Below are 21,911 nucleotides of genomic sequence, written 5' to 3' on the forward strand. Positions count from 1 at the left end.
TTATCATCACCATTGCAGAACCCACACCAAGTAGAGCATGCTGGGTGCTGTCACAGCCTAGACTAGGGACAGTGAAGAGAGATCTAGGGCTTTGTTGTCAAGAGATGACCCTGCAACCTAAGCCTTGGCTTCTTCCTAGTACCAGTGATACTTTGCAGGAGCAGAGGTTTGGAACCCAAAACCTCTGGTCCGGCTCCAGTCACGATTCTGCTCCTGCAAAGTATTATTTATCGGTCTTGTGCACGAGTTCCTCACCTCCACTCCCTGAAGGTTTTGCAGGATGAAGGCTATAGAAAGAGGAATGGTGAAGAAAGAAGTGGGGATGGATTTAGAATTCAGGATAGATGCAAGCAGTTAGGCGCCTGGACTTGATGCCCCTTTCCAGCTTAACACATGTTATCATCTCTCAGCATTATCAAAGAGGAGGCTCATCGAGGAGCAGGGAGATGATGCATTTTGTTAGAAACACGTTGCCAGGCAACGTCGTATTAACCAAAATGTACGGATGGTAGTCTTGGGCAGGGAGAAAGAAGGGGCCCAATGAATGAATGAATATGAACAAGAGGTGGAAGGGACCTCAGCATTCTTCAGCTACATCGCTGTTCTGAGAAGCTCAGCGCAGGCGTCAGGTCCTTCCGTGGAAGGCGGGGCGGGACGTGTTAGGGGCGGGGATAGAGGCGAGGACCCCGAAGCCATCCAAACTTCCGGTGCCTGTAGCGCAGCAAGAGGCAGACACTGCGATCGAGATCGCTCTGGCAGGGGCTGCAGGGAGCAGGCGCGGGTCAACGCAGCCATGGTGAAGATCAGTTTCCAGCCCGCGGTAGCGGGCATCAAGGCGGATAAAACGGACAAAGCAGCGGCGTCCGGTCCGGCCTCGGCATCTGCCCCGGCCGCGGAGATTCTGTTGACGCCGGCGAGGGTGAGAGACGCTGGGGTCTCAGTTGCGGGGCGGAGCGCGAGGGGGGTCGTCGAGGGACCTAGTGACCAGCGGGACCACGGAGTCACGAGCGGAAGCGGGATGGAGAGGTCTCCATCCCCATCTAGGAAAAGGTCTCAGCAGTCGAAAACAGAACTGGTCCCTAACTGAGAGCGCACACAGGGTCTCTTCCAAATGTTGGGGCTTCAGGGTGCGCAGTTCCAAGATAAGGGAAGGTGGCGGGTCCATGAAAGTTTGGGGAATGTTGGTGAAGGTTTGTGTCTGGTTCCAATCAAAGGTCAGGGGCCGGGAAGCCAGTTCCCGAGTAGTGGGGGAGGGGAGGAGGTTTGAACGCTGTTTCTCCAAAGGGGGCCTGATTGGTTGGGGATTTTGGCTGGAGAAACTCTGGTTAGTAACAAAAGGGAGGTGCCATTGTTTTGGTCCTCAAACAGGGGCTGTGGTGGGTGGCGGATGGTGTTGGAACTGGCAGACCTAAGTGATGAGCCGTCTCCCGTTTCACACCTGCGGGTCCTGCATCTTTGCTTCCTTCTCTGACTTCCAGCTGCGTTGTTACCATCTGCTGAGTGGGCTCCCCACTGCCCCAGTGCCCTAGACATCCCTAGTCACTCATGTGCTTTGTGTGGACTGGCCTCAGTGTGCCCCGCCTTCCCCTGGCTGAGGGGACTCAGGTCATTTCCGCCATGGAAAACTGCTGTGTAGAGTGTGTGTCAGTCACTTACTGGAAAGGACTGGTAACGAAAGGCGAACCCATTTCTTTTTGCTCCAGTAAGGGTGTCTTCATGGCCACGGTCACACGCCCCCCAGCGGTCCTAGGGCACACTAAGCCCGGCCTTTCCACCCAGGCAGAACTAAAAAAGCCCTTCCGCTTCCTCCTCCCAGATCAAGTTTTGAAGCTCTGATTCTGCCTTGCCCGGGCATATTTAAGGAACTCGTAGGGAATGATCTAGAAGAGGGGTCGTGCAGTGGGATAGTGTGAGCAGAGACTGTGACTCTGAGGAATGCCAGGGACTGGAGCAGCTCTGGTTATCCTTGGGTTCTAGTCACTACAGCATGCAGCGGTTCACACACCAACAAGAAGTCACTGGCCACCTAGGCCGGGGTTGAAGGGTCTCTGGGCACCTCCACGTGAGCGGCTTCTTCGTCTGAAGCTTGGATGGAAGAAGGACACCCCCATACTTGACTTTGGCTTACAGTTTTAAAAGTTTGCCCTGGGCTTTATTACTTCCAGGATGGTCCCTCCTCCCCTCCTCTTGGCCTGGATATGAGGCCCCAGGAACTGGTTAGTGGCAGATTGTCTGTTCTTGGGTACCCAGTGAAGACCTGGAACTGGACCCCAACAATCTAAGGAGCAGGAAGGACTAACTTGAACAACTCAGGAATATCATTATCACCCCCTTGAGAAGGAAGTCCCAGTAGATTCAACACGGGGCACACACTAGGGCAGCCTGCTGATGGTGTTGAATAGGATGTCTGGGCCCAGGATAAAGAAATTACAATTTTTCTGATTAACCTTTGGAGATTTAGTTATGTAAGTCTACGCAATAATGTGATAGTATGTACATTAACGCAAAAACACATATTAATAATGAAGAAACAACACAGAGACTATGAGCCCCGAAGTACCAGGTAATTGATTTTTTTATGTAGTATAAGGGATCAGAGGCTAGGGGAGGGAAGAAAGAAAAGAGGTTTTATTATGCAAGCAAAACCTCCCTGGCAACAGCCCTCTAAAGACCAATGGTTGTCTCTGTGAGCCAAGTGCTCAGCCTTCAAGCTCTTCTGTCTTTGAAAAGATCTTTCCTCCATAGTTAAGGAGGGCAGCTTGCCTGTCTATATCCCTGAAATAACTGTTTATATAATTTTTTACGGACTCAGATCTCCCCCATGAGGAAGCTTCTTACTACTATTCACACCCCTAGCCCTTCTCTGTAGCCATTTCTGAATAGGCGGCCTGTTTGTTCTCTCCCACCAGTATGTGAGAAGTAACCATTGTCCAGCTTCCTGCTTTTATCAGACTTCATGAAGCTAAGCAGCCCATCCTGCCCTCACCCAGCGTGAAATGGAAATATCAGCTTTGTCCTGCCTTGTGTGCTGTTAGTTATGGCCTAGGGCCTGCTGAGCCGCCACCCCTATCACTATTGGGCAGTGAGGAGCTTAAGGATGCAGACTTGGGAGTCAGGAGGAGGGATTAAAACACCTACAGAACTGCTTATTGGTTAACTCACTGCACAGCTTGCCCAGGGTCTGAGCTGGTGTGAAGGGGCCTTCGGTGGTGTGTGCTGCCTTTGCCTAGCTCAGCTGCACCTAGGACCTGGTAAGACAGTTCACTTCTGCAAGTTTCTTCTTGCTCTACAACGCCAGCAGGCATATTGCCTCTTGCCCGGTACCTTAAATGGCAGGAAGAGCAGGCAGAGACCTGTTACACAGCTGTAGCTCAAGGCAGAACGTGAGCCATTGTCGGGGCACTGAGATAGGAGCCAAGAAGCTCGAAGGCCGGACAAGTTGGTGGAGGTCTGGGAGCTGTTTTCTACAGATCTCTTGGATTTGTCCCATACTGATGACCAGACATGGAACAGCTTAGAAGTTCTCTTTTAACTGGGAATAACCCTGGGAATTCCCTCCTTGGTGTTCTGTCTGACTAACCTGTGATTCCCCAGAAGGACCACTCAGATGACAGCACTGGGCTATTGTCAACCTATGTCCAGGGTGTGTGTGTGTGTGTGTGTGTGTGTGTGTGTGTGTTGGGGGTAAGTAAAGCTGCAGCTAGGCAATCTCTCTCAGGACCTGCCACTACTTCTGGGCAAATGCTGACATAAGATTTGTCCCCCAGACCTGAGACTAGAAGGAAGTTCCTCGGGAAACTGATCAAGGGGTGGAGTTGGGGAGTCAGCTGGGCTAACAGTTACCCAGCATCTCAGGCATCAGACGGTGACACGGAGGAACCTGCATGACATGGTTCCTGGTGGGAAGCTAGTCACCGAATCCTGTGTTCAACACCTCTCCTACCCCTGCATCATGCAACCAAGTGGCCATCCCTAATTCCCATTCCTCTTCCACCAGCTGTGTCCGTAGACATATATTCACATTGACCGGCCCCAGGGATGCCCCTGACCCCTGCAAGAAACAAATTAAATTCAGTAATCTCAGCTCTGTCATTTTCTCATTGGCATTTGTCTTTGATTAATGGCTTTTGAGTATTTCCCCTCCCTCAACCCACATACCTGTGGATCAGATTTCAGTGAATGAGTGTGTGTGTGTGTGTGTATGTGTGTGTGTGTGTGTGTGTGTGTGTGTCCCATGTCTGTGTCCTCAGGCTCTTGACAGGAGGACCAGGAAAGGGAGAATCTGTCTCTTGTCAGCTAGAAGAGCTGATTTGCCTGGCTGGGCCATAATGACCTTCAAAGAGGCAGCCCCCCCCCTTTCACACACAAACACACACACACACACACACACACACACACACACACACAGGTTCTTTATCCTTTCTGTTTTCCCCTGGCTCCACGCTTCAAGGCTGTCAGCAGACTGCCAAGGAGGAGGAGTTTCTCTTCCCAAGGAAAAAAATGTTTATGATTTAAAGCTCATCCCCACAGCTGGGCTTTTCCCTCTGTCCTAGGAGGCTCCCATTCTGTCTGTCTGAGTGAGAGCTTTTCCAGGCCTGGGTCTTGTTTCTTCTGCTTCAAATCCTTTCTGAGCCTTTGCTTTCTGGGGAAGCCTGGGCTGTCCAGGGTGGAGGAGGAGAGAGAATTCTGGGGGCAGCCAAATACAGTGATCTGCATAACAGCAGCATACCCCAAGATGCCTCAGGCTGGAGCTAGTTAGGGTGGGAGGACTCACTAATGGGAACCCCCCCTCTCCCAGCCTTGGCTCTGTGTGGCACATGCTCAGGTGATGTCTTTGCTTTTTGGCCACTGTGCCCTATCGTTCTGGGACAGAAGGCATTTGCCAGCCTCCCACACCGAGCAAGGCCTTAACTCAGTCTGTAGGTCTATCACACAGGTGTGCAAACATGCCCTTTGGCATCCTTGCCTATGTGAATTACATTCTACAGCAGCCTAGGAAAGAAAAGATGCTAAGGATAGGAATGGGGTGGGGACCACTTTAAAGTCTGCCCGTGTCTCTGCCCTTCCCTGCCTCCTACTAAGTAGCCTGCAATTGTAGCCTAATCCACTTTTATTTATTTTCTTCTTTTTCTCTTTCTTTTTGGCACGGTTACTGAGGGACAGTAGCTAGAGAGCTATCATCCTTTGGGCTGTATCTCGCTGAGCTGTGTTTCAGTTGGTGGTTTCCTATGCATTCTGGCCCTGGCTTTGCTAATTATCTCATGATCACCGTAGTAAAAACTGAAGGCTGAGACCCAGGCCCCTCTCAGGTCCCCAGATGTCTGCCTTGCATGCTTAACAGGAGTGTGTAGAGAGGCGGTTTTCTCAGAGGGCCTGTTGCCTTGGAAACAGTATGCACCATCCTCCCACTTTCTAAAGGGAAGTCCCCCCCAATCCCTGGCTGTTGGTAACTATTCCATGGGGGAGCAATATTTCTCTTGTCTCCAGCAGGACGAGGAAGCAGCCAGCATGGAGGTTATCCCCTCAGGAAGGTGACTAGTTACCCAGCCACCCTCATTGCTACACCACAGTCCTCAGACTCCAGAGGTCTTAGGTTGCAAGAGATCAGAAACTGTGATGACCCCCTAGTGGGGGATACTAAGGGTTGGAAGGTAAACCTTGGCTTCCACTGTGTCTCACGGGCAAAAGCAGTGCCAGGAACTTTTGTTCTCAAGCAGGGACATCCTAGATTTCCTTGTATGCCTCACTTTCAGCCTTACTGCTTGCTCTGTCCTATGCTTCTGAGGGTTTGGTTCAGGCTGGAGTGTTGGATGGGGCAGCAAGAAGCCCCCAGCTTTGTGCCAGGGGGTGTCAGCAGAAGTGACCAAGAGCCATGGTTAGCATAGGGGAAGATTTACATTTCCTTTTTTCCCCTCTGAAGGGTTTGATAATTTTAGGCCATGAAAGGAACCGATAGGAAACGGAATCACAGGAAGAAGAACAAACTAAATTTTATATACTCATCAGTGTAAGAGCCATATACAGAAATCTGAGACTTGAAGAAAAGGCCAGATTGCCGAAGCTGACCTAGTATAATGAGCCATGAAAGAAACAGGTACTTGAGGCTGCTGTGGAGGAGGCCATGCTGGTTGTGGAGGGGTGATGATGCTCGGGGCAAGTGAACATCTGCAGAGACTGTTTCTCAACTAGCAGATTACCTCTGGGGAGATTCCCCGGGGCAAGCTGTGTGTCTGTGTCTGAGGGACAGCCTCTGGGCCCTCCTCTGATACAGACGGACATTGATTCTGCTCACAAAAGAACCGCTTTCAGAAGGAGCCCACATCTACCCAGATCTGCAGAGGGCTGCACTCTCTCCATAACCAACAGGGAACCCATCAAAGAGATATATTTGGAGTGGAATATTTTCATCTCCCTCATTGTTCTACTCAGTATTACTGTTAATTACTATCCCAGCTGGCTAAGGTGAGGCGATCCCCAATCCTTCCAGTCCTGGCCAGAGCTATGCGTGGATCTCTTTTCTGCACCTGGGGCCATTGCAGTCACAACTGCTGCTTGCACTTTTCCCTTTCCCACTGCCCTTCAAAAAGCCTCTTCGCCCAGCACAGAGCTCCCTAGGCTAGCAGAAGTTGGCTGGGGGGTACAAGGCTGGAAGGCCTCAGCTTGTGGGTGATTTTTATGTGCATAGCAGGCTCTAACTTGCAGTTTGCTTGTGCCCCCTCCCCCAATCCTGTTCCATTTCCTTAGTGGCTCTCCCAAGCTAACTTGTCTGGTTTTCCAGAAGCACAAGAGCAAAAGAATAGAATAAGAAGCACCGTGCAGCTTTGACAGCTGGCCTGGCCACAGTGACAGCCCTAAAGGGAAGGCCAGGCCCACAGATCTGCTATTTTTACCCCATACTTTGTCTTCTACAAAAGGCTTTCAGGTTCATTGTCTCTTTTAATCCCTGGTGGCTGGTCGCCTCAGATGACCTCAGGATGGATGTCCTATTGGGGGGCCATCTCTTTAGGGCCTGGATATTGATGTCACCACACAGGACCTATTGTAGAGTGTAGTTGCAAAGCCATTGCAGTCCCCTGCCCCTCAGTCCCCTGCCCCTCGGGTTAATAGCTGTCCTAGACCGGTTGTCTGGAGGCCAGACCTAGGAGTGGCCAAGGTTTGATCTTGTGGGAGGGTCTCCACTGTAGATGTGGAGATCCAAGACATTTTCTGTCCTTTTCCTAGAGGTTGGGTTGGAGACTGAGTACCAAACAGTGAGGAATCAGACCCTCTGATGGGGTTCACCTCTGTTTCTAAAGCCCAAGCCCATTCCTGTATTATCACAAGGACCTCTATGCTTCGTTAAGAAAAAAAAGACTTGTCCTAAGTAACTAGACAGAACTCCCAATGCCTCTAGGAAAAAAAAAAATAGAGAGAGATAGATCAAGAAATAAGATCAATGTCTGGCTAGAAACGAAAGGAGGGTCAGTCACCTTATTTAAGGCCTGAGGAAACGTCATTCCTCAAAATGCTTCATCTTCTCAAGGCTGGGGAGTTCTGTGGATATTGACATTTGACCTCTCTTGGTCTTGTCTGAATGGTGTAGAAAAACAGGATAAGTGGCAGGTACTAGAGAAGAGGAAGAAACAGGCCTGGGCACTTTTGTAGCATCATCAAGAATAGATAAGGGCCAGCCTGGGCTACAGGGGGAGAAAGGAGGTCATACAGAGAGAGAGAGAGAGAGAGTCAAGAGGCGGCCCTCAAGTCCAGTTCCAAGCAAAGTACTCATTCACCAAACACCAGACGTGGGTGGCCTGGAGGAGGGTCTGGCTTTCATGGGATTAGTGGCCTAGCCTCCCCAACAGTGGGGTCTCCTTCCCAAGAGAGCCTGTAGATGCTTCAAGCTCCATCTTGTAGACTTTACGAGTGTCTGCCTGACACCACAAAGGAACAGTTGAGCACAGTAGACTGCAGGCCCGGGACTCCTCGGTTAGAGATAAGCATCAGGCCCACATCCTCTGGGCCTCCCGGAGCCCCTGCCTCCCACAGTCAGTGACGGTCTTGGCACAGCAAGGCCTTGAGTACAGCAATTTCCACACTCATCTATATTTGACTAATTTCACTTGTCAGCCGGATTTGATTAAGACACACTTAGGGCGTTAGTAAAGCCTATCTTTTCGTGTGTTTGTGAAGGTTTTCCCAGAGACGAAAAACAGAGGGGGAGAGACCCACCCTAAATGTGGGCAGCACTGTCCTTTGGGCTGAATAAAAAGGAGGGTGGAGGAAGCTGGCTGAGTGCCAGCATCCATCAGCCCGCCCCTTGAGCTCCCCATGTGAGCATGTACTGCATAAGTCCACGCCGGGATGGACTGGGAGCTAAAACAAACCTCCCTGGGCTCTTACCAGAGGTCACAGCAATGAGAAATGTGACTAACCCACGCCCCCATCATCTCTGTCTTTATCCCAGTCCATCCAGCTGAAGGGTTAGATCATGAGCTCTAGCTCAGCTTTTCCTGGCTCCCTTTTGCCTAGAACAGTGGCACATCCTGGTTCCGATGGACTCCTTGGTCTAACACAATCACTCGGGTTCTATGTTTGATTATCTAGAGCAGTGGCTCTAAACCCTCCTAATGCTGCCACCCTTTAATTCAGTTCCTTGGAGTTGTGACCGCAACCATGAAATTAGTTTCGTTGCTGCTTTGTGATTGTAATTTTGCGACTGCTATGGTTTATGATATATAAATAATTTTGGAGATAGAGGTTTGCCAAAGGGATCGAGGCCCCCTTCCTCCCCGCCCCCAGCTGAAGAACTGCTGGATTAGAGGGTCGTCAAGCTGGTCCAATAACAGGATCTAAATTCAGGCAATTCAAAGTGTGTATGCTTAATCCAGGCTGATTGTTTTGGGGCTTCCAGGCAATTCTCCATTTCTCTCCAGAGACTTGGGCAAATCTTTTTCCTCCCAGAAACTCAGTAATGTACTTCTGGCCACCTCCACCCCCACCCCAGGGCTTCCAGTCCAGCCAGAGGGATGACCTTACTTAGGGGAAGAGGAATTCAGAAGAATGGTCCCCTCTGAGGCATCTCATTGACCACAGCACTTCTGTTCACAGGAGGAACGCCCCCCACGCCACCGCTCCAGGAAAGGGGGCTCCGTGGGTGGCGTGTGCTACCTGTCCATGGGCATGGTAGTGCTGCTCATGGGCCTGGTGTTTGCCTCGGTCTACATCTACAGATACTTCTTCCTTGCTCAGGTGAGGAGCCAGGCAGATGGGTGGAAAGGGGTAGCTCCAAGCAAGACACGGAGAGAGGAAGTCTGCTAAGGGTGTGGAAACAGTGGAGAGTCAGAGCCTGAGGATCCTGTGAAGAGAGACAATAAGAATCCCTGGCCCAGGCATACCCAGAGAACAGCCCTCATTTCTTTCCCAGTATCCCCTTGCCTGGGCTCAGGCTACCTCAACCTCAGCACTTAACTCTGGAGAGCCAAGCAAGGATCCGGGTGACTGCACCCAAGCACCCCCACCCCTACCCCACCAGTGGCCAGTGTTACTCTGAAGCATCGTCACCAGGAGCTTCTTCCAATAGAGAAGTCGTGAGTTTACGATTCTCTCTGGAGCTCAGACACTGTACCTAGGGGTCATACTTGAAAGATGACTTAACTGTTCCTTACATGGACATTTGGGTTTTATCCCTGGGCAGGTTACAGTTAGTTTGCTATGACCTGCTTCCAGGAATGGTAGGTCTACAAAGATGCTCACTTGTCTTCCCTAACATGTACCCGCTAGAGATCTAGGCCCAAAGCTGAACTGCCCAGAGCTGAGGAAAAGGGAGGGTCACCATACTTGTGCTGAATTCAGTTAAATAAGTAGCTTGGGAAATTAAACATGAATGTATCAACAGGGAATCCCAGGGCGACTAAAGACTAGAGTTGCCAGTCATTGTGGACCCAATGAGTCTCTTAAGTATTTAACATCACCCAGTTTTTCCCACAGTAGAAATTACCTAAGAGATTGTGCCCCGTGGGGCTTTCCCCTGCAGACATCGGCTCCCACGTTTCTTTTGCCGTAGGAACTTCCCTGAAAGCTACTACACCTTCCAGACTAGCCTTTTGCCAGGCATCTCCACCCTGTCTGGTGCAGGACCCTTACCTGGCCTTTTCCTGCAGAATGTGTGGGGGGGGGGCAGGGCTGCTCTGCCTCCTCTCTTCCCAGACCCAAACTGCATTTGTAGGGTTCCCCGCCCATCCACACTTCCCAGGAAGCGTGGGTGTTCCCGACTGTCCCTGGGACGGTGGGAATCGTCCAGTCTGCAGTTGGCCTGACAGCCATCGGGTCTGCCCTGGCATCTGCTCTCCCTTGGGCTTCCTCAAGCCCTCTGACAAGGCCCCGGTGTGGCTGGGATGTTTCATTATCCCGGCAGAATTTCTCCTCAGACTAAGAAGAGGGAAATCTGCCTGTTACATGTCCTGTAGTCCTTGTAAGCCTTTGAGTTCCTGGGGAAAACAGTGGTGGCCCCACCTCTCAGTTCTCACCAGTGGCAGAGATGATTTTCCCTGGATGATGGACACAGAAGCTGTCCTCTGGATGGGGGCAGTGGATAGTGTTGTGCGGAGCCTCCTTGTCAGGACTGGTGTGAGATTTACCCGTGGGAGGAGAGTGGAGATAGCTCTTTGCCTTCTGACCGTATTTCCTTTTTTTTTTTTTCCCTGTTTTTGTATTTTAAGACAGGGTGGTTTTTTTTTTTTTTTTGTCCTCAAACTAGCTCTTTAGACCAGGCTGGCCTCAAACTCAAGAGATCTGTCTGCCTCTGTCTCCTGAGTGCTGAGATTAAAGGCATGCACTACCACCTCCTGACTCCCACCTTATCTCTTACCCAAGTGTCCCACAGACCCAGCCTGTCTATCCCTTGCCTTGTTCCTACAGGGTCTGTTAGTCTGTCCATCCGTAGGACTGGTGGGTATTCTTACTTGCCTGGCCATTACACAGAAGACTCTGAGGCCAGGGGACCTTAGGAGTCTTCATGTTTTACAGATAGGAACGCTAAGGCTCAGAGTCCTTCGACCTAGGAACATGTTTATCCCGCCCTCCATTTGTGAATCGGGAGTGCCTTTTCCAAAACCCAGCTTTCTTCCTCACTAGCAGCTCAGGGCTCTGGTCCACCTTCCTTTCTGTTCTCCATCTCTGAGAAAGCCTCACGCCCACCCTTCCTGCTTCCTAGGTCTGAAGTAGGCAGAGAGCCCCCATGGTCATGTCACTACCCTGTGTGACCATCTGTCTCTCCCCTCACCCTGTGCAGCTGGCCCGAGACAACTTCTTCCACTGTGGCGTGCTCTACGAAGATTCCCTGTCCTCCCAGATCCGAACTCGGCTGGAGCTGGAGGAGGATGTGAAGATCTATCTTGAGGAGAACTATGAACGTATTAATGTCCCTGTGCCCCAGTTTGGTGGGGGGGACCCTGCAGACATCATCCATGACTTTCAGCGGGTAAGGCTGACTTGGGAGTGTCCAGTAGCTGGCTGGGATCTGGGGCCGGGCAGTAGAGAATGTTCTGGGAACCCAGAGCAAGGAGCAAGAACCCAAAGAATCCTTGGGTTGTGTATGAACTGTAGAGCAGGTATCTTTGGTCACCTTGACTGGCCTTCAGATCTTGCTTTGCCCTAGGCTGTCTGACAGTTACAAGGGTTGGCTGTCCCTGTGAGGCCAAGGGCCCTGTGTCTGCTCACATTTGTGTATCCTCCATTAGAGTGTGCAGTTCAGTAGGTGTCTTATTTGTGTAACAGCACCCAGGTCGAAGTTGGGCTCTCTGCCAGCACTCCGGAAAGTTCCCTCTTATTGGTTTGTTTTGTTTTGTTTTGTTTTTCCAGTCAGTTTTTTTTCCCCCATGAGGTCACCACTCTGGCTGCTTTTAAGATCAGTGACACATAAGTCCTAGCCTTCTTTCCAAGGCAGTCGCCCTCAGCCTGTGTCTGTGTTAGCCTGCTCTCCCTTGGGTGCTCGAAGCAGCGTCCCCTCGAACCTGGGGTATAGCATTCCTGCCCGAGGAGGCCACACTTGAAGGGAGCGAACTTGCTGGCAGGTAACAGGTAGCCGGGAACACTGCCCTTGTGACCCATAAAGGTTGTTTCTCCCCTAGGGTAGCTACACCTCACCATTTTGATGAACTTCTTAGCATAGACCTTTACCCTTACCTGCCTCTGCAAACCCCAGAAAGATCACCGGTAGCAGTGGAGGCATTGAACAAACCAGTGCGCTCTCATCTGTTTAGTGGCACGTCCACCAACCTAGAGAGGAGCAGGACGGGGTGCTCATAACCAGATAGGTGCCTAGAAACTTGGGGACCACTACTTCTGAGGTCCCAGCAGCCTGCATGGATGCTGTGGTAGGATTAGGACCTCTGCATCAGGCTGGCCTGGTCCAGACCTTCGCCTTCCACAGAGACTGATGGATGTCCCCTCCTCTCAGGGTCTCACTGCCTACCACGACATCTCCCTGGACAAGTGCTATGTCATTGAGCTCAACACCACCATTGTGCTACCCCCACGAAACTTCTGGGAGCTCCTCATGAACGTGAAGGTGCGTAACATCTTGTCCCCACCTGACTCCTTCCCTGGAGAGGCTAAGCCCAAAGAGAGAGTCCGGGACATTATCCCTGTATCCCCAGAGGATTACTGCTCCCCCATTCTCCACCCACATCCTCAGAGTCACTTCTCCTTTTCGTCTCCCCCAGCTCACAGAATGCTAAGTGAAGCTTCCTTAGCGTGTAGATTCATGCTTTGGGTCAGTAGGGAGGTGAGGGGAGGCAGACCCTATCACCAGGAGCACTTGCCATTAAGGTGGGAGGCCAAACATGCACATATGCCAAAGCTCATTACAGTTCTAGGACAGGCTCCGGCCTTGGGTATCAAAGGGGTGAGGTCATCACCAGATGCTGGGGAGATAGTCATTTCGGGGGGGGGGGGAGAGCACAAGCGTGCAGGGATGTGTGGCAGTGGGAGGGGCCTGGTACTGATCCCGTGCTTTGACCCTCCCCTCCCCCCATTGCAGAGAGGGACCTACCTCCCACAGACATACATCATCCAGGAGGAAATGGTGGTGACAGAGCATGTCCGAGACAAGGAGGCTCTGGGTTCCTTCATCTACCACCTGTGCAATGGAAAGGACACCTACCGGCTGCGGCGCCGGGCTACCCGGAGGCGTAAGTGATGGGTTTGTCCCAGGCTCCAAACCCCAGCCAGCCTTTGGCAGTCCCTGGCCCACTTTCTCAGCAGCAGCTATAACCTGACTCTAGTGAATGTTAACCAAGCCCTTAAGACTTGCCAGGCATTGCTTTAACTTAGCATCGTCATCACAATCGTCAATTTTATTCCATCTGTGCGTTTTAAGGGGAAACTGACGCACAGAGGCTAAAGTAGCACCCCGCAGGGACTTGACAGGCACAGTATGAGCCTGACCTAGGAGCTCTCTTTACCTTATAGTGCTGTTTCTGGGTGTCACCTCCTGGGTCTCCCCCTACTTGCCTTCCCAGGTCCCAAGGTTCCTCTCAGGCGGAGGCTGGATACAGGCCTGACTGGGACTTTTCTTTTTTCCTCCCAGGGATCAACAAGCGTGGGGCCAAGAACTGCAATGCCATCCGCCACTTCGAGAATACATTTGTGGTGGAGACGCTCATCTGTGGGGTGGTGTGAAGCCTTTCCTCCAGGCTCACCCCTGCCCTCTTCTTTCTCCTGCTGGCCACTCTCTGGCTCTCCTCCTCCCTTCGCTTAGCTTGTACCTTGGGCACTTTTCCATAGATGTGACATATCTCACCTATCCTTCCCAGCCCCGCCCTCCTCCCTGTACCAGGGCTGTGATCTCACGGGGCCTCTGCTGATCTTTCAGGCAGGAGAAGTGGGAGGGGACGGTTGCCCAAGATGGTTTCTCTAACTCATTATTTCAAATCAGCTCCCCAGTGGCTGGGCCAAGGGGGAGGTGTAAAGGGAGGGGATGGACATGTAGAAGCCTGGGGCAGGGGCAGGGACATGGATGGGATTTGGCATGAGGTTCACAACAGCCCCCATATTTGAGGAAGTCCTGAAAGACCCCCCCCCCCCCCGTGCACAGCACACTCCCTCTGTCATCCTGGTTCTTAGGCTTAAGAGTGGACTAAGGATGGGGAAATGTGTCCTGCGTTAGACCCATCAGAGCACAAGAGAAGGTGGCTATCCTGGGGTCTTCCCAGGACTCCTGTCAGTGCCTTCAGCCCACCAGTAGGAGCCTGGAGTTTGAGGGTGGGATGAATCTGCCAAGCACAATTGTTCTCTGAGTGGAACCAAAGAAAGGAGCTGGGCCGTCCTGGCCTGGCACCTAGGAACACAGGAGCAGGTGGGTGTAGGGGTCATTGGCAGTGAGCTGCAGGCTCTGAGCAGTGGATGGAGCCCATGCCTTCCTTCATGCCAAGGCTGCTGTGGATGATGGAAGCAGGAGGGAGAGCCGCCTGGTACTTTCGTCCCTGCTCCTCTTCCGTTCTGGATCTCTCCCCTCTGTCCAGGGGTGTGTGATGTTTCTCCTGCATGTTTTTACTGATGTTTGTGCTGGCCGCCCTCAGCCCGGAGCCTGGGAGAGGCTTTGGTGCCTCAGGTCAGACTTGGGTGCTCCGTGGTGGTGAAGCCCTTAAATGCTTTGTATATTTTCTCTATTAGATCTCTTTTCAGATGTGTCTGTAGAAATTAAAAAAAAAATAAAACTAAAACAAACAAACAAACAAAAAAAACCTTATACTTCTGGTTTTGGCCCTGGGGTCGTGGCTAAATAGGGTCATTTTCTTATAGGTTGGGGGTCCTCTGAGGACAGAGTGGTGGGGGTGGCAGATAGGGAGAAGCTAGCACATGGTGGCCTTCCCTGGGTCACCAAAAGAGTGTCCCCTTCATTGTCCTCTTAGATCCCCTGGACTGAGCCAAGTAGTGCTCACATTCTGTGGCTGGAAGTACCCAAAGAGCTTTAGGAAACTGCCCAAGGTCAAGCTGCTTCTAAGTTTGGGTAAAGAACCCTGCTGCACGGTTTATGACATATGACATCATTGCATGTCCTTAGGCACAAGGACAGCATCGTATTTGCTATTTTGTCTAGGCAATTAGTAATTGTTCTTGGTGGATTAGAAATAGTCACAGGGTCAGTGTTCTCCAAGGAAGGAGGCTAGATCCTTAGTTAAGTGGAGCCAGGAGGTAGAATTCAGTCATGCCCTGAGACTGAGGGTGGATGGAGACCCACATCCCCTGGTGCTGTTTACAGTGTAGGCCAGACACCAGCCTACAAAGGGCCTCTGGGAGCCAGAGACACAAGAGTCTCAGATTCATGCAAACACACCTTATCTGGACCCAGAACCTCTTTTAAGCTTTGTTTTGCTTACATTCTTGTATATGTAATGCGACCTGCTAAAGTGCTTGCCAGATTTGTTCTTGAACATGACCCATTTCGTTCTTGGGAGAAAGTAAACAAAGGAAAAGGCAGGTAAGTCCTGCAAATATCAAAAGCTGCCTTTCACATCTCAGTATGACAAATGGCAGCCATTCAGGAGTTTGGAGTGGCAAAGGACTAGACCAATGGGGTTCAGTGGGGGACCCAAAATTGACTTAAACTACAGAAAAACTTAATACATGGTTTAGCATGGCATCTAATGCTCTCTTCTAGACACACACACACAGTTAGGGGGGACATGTGGGTTATTTTTAATGAAACAACTGGCTGGCCATTTTGACCAAACAAACCTGGATCCAACCTTCCTGGACAAAATTGATTCTGAATAAATCAGGTTTTACACGAAAAACAATTGCCAGTGTTTCAGAAGAAAACAATTAAAAGTGACATAAACACCATCCTCCCTGCCCGAGTTAGAATTAATGATTCTTTTTTTATATATTACAAAATCTATCACAGCTTATAAACAGGCATCTCAAGGAACATAACGATTCAAGCAGAATATAAAAGGGCAATTTTCCTTAATATTCAAAGGTTTTGTTTTGTTTTTTATTTTCTCAAAAAGCCATTAGGGATATGGTCAAGAATCTGAGCAGACAACTAATAGGTTGAGACATTTAACTACAGTTGTGAAGAACTTGGGTCAAAACTGCCGAGAACATTTTTACACTTCAGGTCAGGGTTGGTGTTTTCATTTGGGGTTGCCCTGTGTATTGTGCAGCGTTTGTTACGTACAACATACCTGAGATTGGTGTGGCATTTCCAATAGGAGAATGAAGCTTACCGCATGCTGTGTGTTAGGAACCCGTCGGACTGTTACATGGCCACTCTGCAAGCTGTCCTTTGAAAAGGTGACTTCCGCTCCCTTTCCAGACATTCCAAATGCCTAAGCAGCATGCTAATGGTTAAGCAGGGTATGGTGGCTCAGGCTTTTAATTCTAGCACTTGGGAGGCAGAGGCAGGAGTTTGTAAGTTTGAGACCAGCCTGGTCTACATAGTGAGTTCCAGAACAGCCAGGGCTATGTAGAGAGACAGAGTCTCAAAAAATGAACATGCTAATGCTAATTATTAAGTAATTTTTCTTCAGATGTTCACATCCCAGAATGCATAGTGACCTTTACATAACATCAAAATGTGTAAGCCTCCTTTATCTTCAGGTGTGTGTTTCTGTGTGTGTGTGTGTGTGTGTGTGTGTGTGTGTGTGTGTGTGTGTCCAGAGGAGAGCATCAGATGCCCTAGAGCTGGAGTTAGCCACGGCTGTGAACTGTCTAACATGAGTCCTCAAAATCAAGCTCATGTCCTCTGCGAGTGCAAATACACACTTAACCAGCGAGCCATCTCTCAAACCCCCTTTTAAATTCACTTTTATGCATCAAGTAATGAGGCTTAACTGGCAGGAAATGAATTATGTTTCCATAAATGAATGCAGGACCCAGTCTCTGGAGGTCAAGGTTAACTGCCATGTTCCGACCGTGGAAGAGGAAGACAGTGACAGACCCCACTGGACCTTATCCCATGCTTACCATTACGGTTCTCCACACTGTACCCCCCCCCCTTTTCTCTCTAAGGGAATCCCTGGACCACAGCTCTCCAAGATGGTGCTCTGAGGACCGCACTTCATTTAATTTCCTCCCTGTTGATGTTGGTATCTTAGATTTAGGCTTTTGAGAGCAATCTAACAGAGCTGAGTCTGGTCATGTTTGGGGCTTTCCAGGTCCAGCTAGAGGGCTGAAGAACTATGTCCCTGTACATCAACCGCTTGCTCGTGCTTTGTGTTCCGCCGGGAAGCTTGGCTGGAGCCGGACATCCAAGATGGATTCAGTCTCAAAGTGCCTCAAGCCCCTGCTCATTATTACTCTGCCCAAGTGCCCTGGTAGTTCACCTGTTGAGCTCTGGGAGAATGGAAACAGAAGCCATCAGTCCTTAAGGGCTGGGCTCAGGAGTTCCATCCTATTACTTGATAGTGTTTTGTTTTTAAAGGCAAGTCGTGAAACCTGCTCAAGAAGGACAGTAGAAGTGGTCCACCTCTAAAGGTAGGGAAGGTTTCCAGGCCAAGAGCCAGAGAGGCAAGAAACTGTGGCAATTAATATTAGGAGAGTCCCTTATCACCTCAACCCCTGTCCTCCAGGCTGCCAACACCTTAGGATCCTGTGGGGATTATTCAAGATGTAAACTAATGCAAAGGTACATGTACTGGATAGTTTTAGGTCAGCTTGACACAAGCTAAAGTCATCGGAGAAAAGGAAACCTTAATAAGAAGATGCTTCCATAAGATCAGGCTGTGGGTAAGCCTACGGAGCACTTTCTTCCTGGTGATTGATGGGAGGAGGACCCAGTCCATTTTGCCTGGTGGTCCTGAGTTCTGTAAGAAAGCAAGCTGAGCAAGTTATGGGAAGCGAGCCAGTAGGCAGCATCCCTCCGTGAACTCTGCATCAGCTCCTGCCTCCAGGTTCCAGTCCAGTTTGAGTTCCTGTCCTGACTTCCTTGGATGATGAACTTCCCACATATAAAATATCTAATCTTGAGGAAACTTACCAGTAATTCCTCTTTTTTTTTTTTTTTTTTTTTTTTTAGTTTCTTCGAAAATCAATCACTTACCTAAGAGCCCTTACTACAGTTTTGTTTGATTTTAAATTATTCAGGTAGCCACAAAAATACCATCGGTTTTTTGCCTCTGATTCATTTGTGCCCTCAACACTATATTTCTCAGATCCAACTACAGTGACAGATGCATTCTTCAATTCGTGATTACTGCTCTCCAGCTTGTTATATTCAGTCTACTGCATGAATATAAAACTTAAACTTTAACAATGACTTTTGGGGCTCTTTCTGAGTTTTTACTACTAGAGTGCCCTCATAAACATTTTTAAAATGCTTCACCTTTATTATTAAGAATGTCCGAGTGTGCGTGTGCATGTGTTTGTGTGTGTGTGTGTGCGTGTGCGCATGGGCAAGGGTGTGCATGTGTGTTTGCACATGTGAGCTCAGGTGCCCAAAGCCTCCAGAAGAAGTCAGCTGGCGTTACAAGCAATGTGAGTGTTTCGGTAAATATCAGAGACAGCCTTCTTGACGGTGTAAGAATTAAGAGACTAATTGATGTTCCAGATCCCGTACCAGCCCTGGACCTCAGGCAACAGCTGGAAATAAAAGTGCAGCGTCTACGAGACATTGAAACAGAGAACCAGAAACTTAGGGAAACACTAGAAGAATACAGCAAGGAGTTTGCTGAGGTGAAAAATCAAGAGGTTACAATAAAGGAGAAAATCTGAGAATAAGAGCAGACCCTGAAGAGTCAGGCCGAGACCATCGCTCTGGAGAAGGAGCAGAAGCTACGGAATGATTTTGCAGAGAAGGAGAGTGACAGGCAGCCAGAACACAGTCCTGCAGAGCAAGGACAAGGCAGCTGTACTTGAGCTGAGGCAGTGGACAGGGTCCCTCAAGACGCGCTCCCTAAAGAAAGCCTGAAACTCCATTTATGGTTATTGAATTTGATATTTATGTGTTACATAAAAAGTATTCTTTGTTTAAAAAAAAAAAAAAAAAAAAAAAAAAAAAAAAACGATTGGAGGCTACCAGTTCCAGCGGGGAACCGTGAGCCCGGGCTGTCTCTCTGCCAGTCGGGAACTTTGCTCACATTCCCCACAGCCCGGTAAAATCATGACTCAATAATCAATAATTTATCGATCGGACTTACATGTTAAATTCTCAATCTACAGTACATCTCTACAATAACCAGTTGACAAAGATATAAACCACCCACCTAGATAAGACAAATTGACCTATAGAAACCCTTAAAAATATTCATATTTACCTGTCAAAAATTAAGACCACCTGGATCTAGATCCTCCTTCTATTCCATCTTGATTCTTTCCCTCCTCCTCTCTCCTGCCTAACAAAAACTTTGTCCCTGCCCCACTCTCTACTGTCCAATCATGTACTCTTTGACATCACTCTACATGTGAGCCTCCTGAAATGGGTGCCAGGAACTGATCCTCTAGAGTAGTTGGCATTTCAAATAATAGGCCACCTCACCAGTTCCCTGGGGAACACTTTTGGTGGGGCCTCTGGTGTGTCTGGTCAGGGCTTCTCTCTTATGTATAGTGAGAGGTGGAGTCTGGCCCACACAGTGAGTACACATTCATCTCATACAGGTTCTGCCCAGGTTGTCACTTGTAGGAGCCAGCTAACGTGCACTTTCGGCTGCTCTGCTGAGATGTGCCTCTCAGACACCTGTTCTTGCCCACACTGAACGTTGACAATCCTTGATATATTTTGCCGACACCTTGGGAACAAATGGTTTTTGTATTTTTGCTTTTTTTCCATTACGAGTTTAAGTTCATCTCTCTAACGGCCAGGAGAAAGTTTGGTGTGACTGTTGCATCTTAGATTCCATTTTCCGTGAGACTGTTTGCATTTTTCGGCCTATATTATGGGTTGTTCTTTCTCATTAGCTGGTGGGTGTTCTTAATATAGTTTGCATCATTTTATATTCTGTCATCAGTGGTGTCTCTTATCCCAGTTTGTGGCTTGTCTCTTGCCTTCCTTGCGGTCTCATTTATGAATTGAATGATTCACCTTACTGCAGTCAGAGTTGTCCACATTCTACTTAGACTTGTTATATCTTGCTTCAGAAATTCTATCCTAAGTTAACAGACACAATCCTACTGCTTGCTTTTGATCATTTGAGTTCTGTATTTTATTTAATATTCTATATATATACATGAGTTTATGCACCTCACAGCTACATGTGGAGGGCAGAGATTATTGTCAAGTGTGTTCCTCAATCACTTTCCGTGTTGTTATTGTTGTTGTGGTGGTGATGATGATGATGATGTAGGGTTGGTCTCCAATTTTCAATGTAGCTAAGGATAACCTTGGATTCTTCTGTCTTCATGCCTGGTTTACAATATGCTAGGGATAGAATCCAGAGCTTTGTACATGGTAGAAAAGCACCCTGATAAATGAACTACATCCTCAGCCCTCCACCTCATTTTTTGAGACAGGATTTCTTGTTATCCTTGAAGCTTACCAGTTCAGATAGACTAGTTTGGCCAGTAACCCCCAGAGATACTCCTGTCTCTGCATCCCTAGCAGTGGAGGTACAGGCAAACTCCACCATGCCCAGATTTTTATGTGGCTGCTGAGATCGAACTCATGTCCTCATGTTCACTCAGCAATCATCTGACTGCTCTTTAACTCTCTGGATGGGCTGGAGAGATGGCTCAGTTGTAAGACCACTGGCTGCTCTTCCAGAGGACCTGAGTTCAGATCCCAGCACCCACATCAGGTGGCTCACAACCACCTGTAACTTCTATCCAAGGGGACCTTAAGCCCACCTTTGGCCTCTGCGAGCACCCACACACGTATGGTCTATGTGTCCTGTCTGTTTTTCTTCCTTCCTTTCTTTCCTTCTTTTTGGTTTTTGAAGACAGAATTTCTCTACATAGGCCTGGCTGTCCTGGCTCTCAATATGCAGACCAGCCTGGCCTCCAACTCAGAGACCTGCCTGCCTCTGCCTCCTAAGAGCTGAGACTAAAGGTATGTGACACCACCACATCTAAGAAATACATGCCATTCTCTTGATTGAATACATTTTGTTTTCATTTCTCTTTTGGGTAATTTCTTTTATTTGACTCAGGAGTTGAAGATCAAATTCTTGTGCCTGCTAGGCAAACACTCTCACCTCTAAGATTTACTTTGTTTCTCTAGACCTGACACACAGAAGTTCAGGTGCCAAGGTAACAGTCACAAGAACATGGCTCTTGACTTTACAGACATTTTCTGCATTCACCTTGAGTATAGTTTTTCAGATGTAAAAAGAATGCTCAGGGCTAGAGAGATGGCTCAGAGGTTAAGAGCACTGACTGCTCTTCTAGAGGTCCTGAGTTCAATTCCCAGCAACCATGGCTCACAACCACCTGTAATGAAATCTGATGTCTTCTTCTGGTGTGTCTGATGACAGCCACAGTGTACTTATAATAAATAAATATTTTTTTAAAAAGAATGCTCTTTTTGTAATTTTTATTGGATATTTTCTTTATTTACATTTCAAATGTTATTCCCTTTCCCAGTTTCCCCTCCATAAACCCCCTATCTTATCCCCCCTCCCCCTGCTCCTATGAGGATGCTCCCCCACCCACCAATCCACTCACTCACTCCTCCCTGCCCTGGCATTCTTCTATCCTGGGGAATTGAGCCTTCACAGGACCAAGGGCCTCTCCTCCCGTTGATGCCTGATAAGGCCATCTTTTGCGACATATGCAGCTGGAGCCATGGGTCTCTTCATGTCTACTTTTTGGTTGATGGTTTAGTCCCTGGGGTCTGGTGGGTTGATATTGTTGTTCTTCCTGTAGGGTTGAAACCCCTTCAGCTCCTTCAGTCCTTTCTCTAACTCTTCCACTGGGGACCCTGTTCTCAGTCAAATGCTTGGCTGAGAGCATCTGCCTCTATATTTGTCAGGTTCTGGCAGAGCCTCTCAGGAGTC

The 21,911-nt window shown here is 49.1% G+C and overlaps 1 protein-coding gene across 1 annotated transcript; it reads left to right on the forward strand.

Moving 5' to 3' along the window:
- Positions 1 to 703: 703 nt before the first annotated feature.
- ITM2C (integral membrane protein 2C) lies at positions 704 to 14,701 on the forward strand. The gene is made up of 6 exons (XM_080933049.1): positions 704 to 919; positions 9,088 to 9,228; positions 11,270 to 11,458; positions 12,437 to 12,547; positions 13,019 to 13,169; positions 13,568 to 14,701. Exons 1-6 carry the CDS (start codon positions 794 to 796, stop codon positions 13,657 to 13,659), a joined length of 810 nt encoding a protein of 269 aa, XP_080789175.1. The 5' UTR covers positions 704 to 793; the 3' UTR covers positions 13,660 to 14,701.
- The last annotated feature ends 7,210 nt before the right edge of the window (positions 14,702 to 21,911 follow it).

The sequence above is a fragment of the Micromys minutus genome, assembly GCF_963924665.1.
Source record: "Micromys minutus genome assembly, chromosome: 19".
Classification (NCBI taxonomy): Eukaryota; Metazoa; Chordata; class Mammalia; order Rodentia; family Muridae; genus Micromys; species Micromys minutus.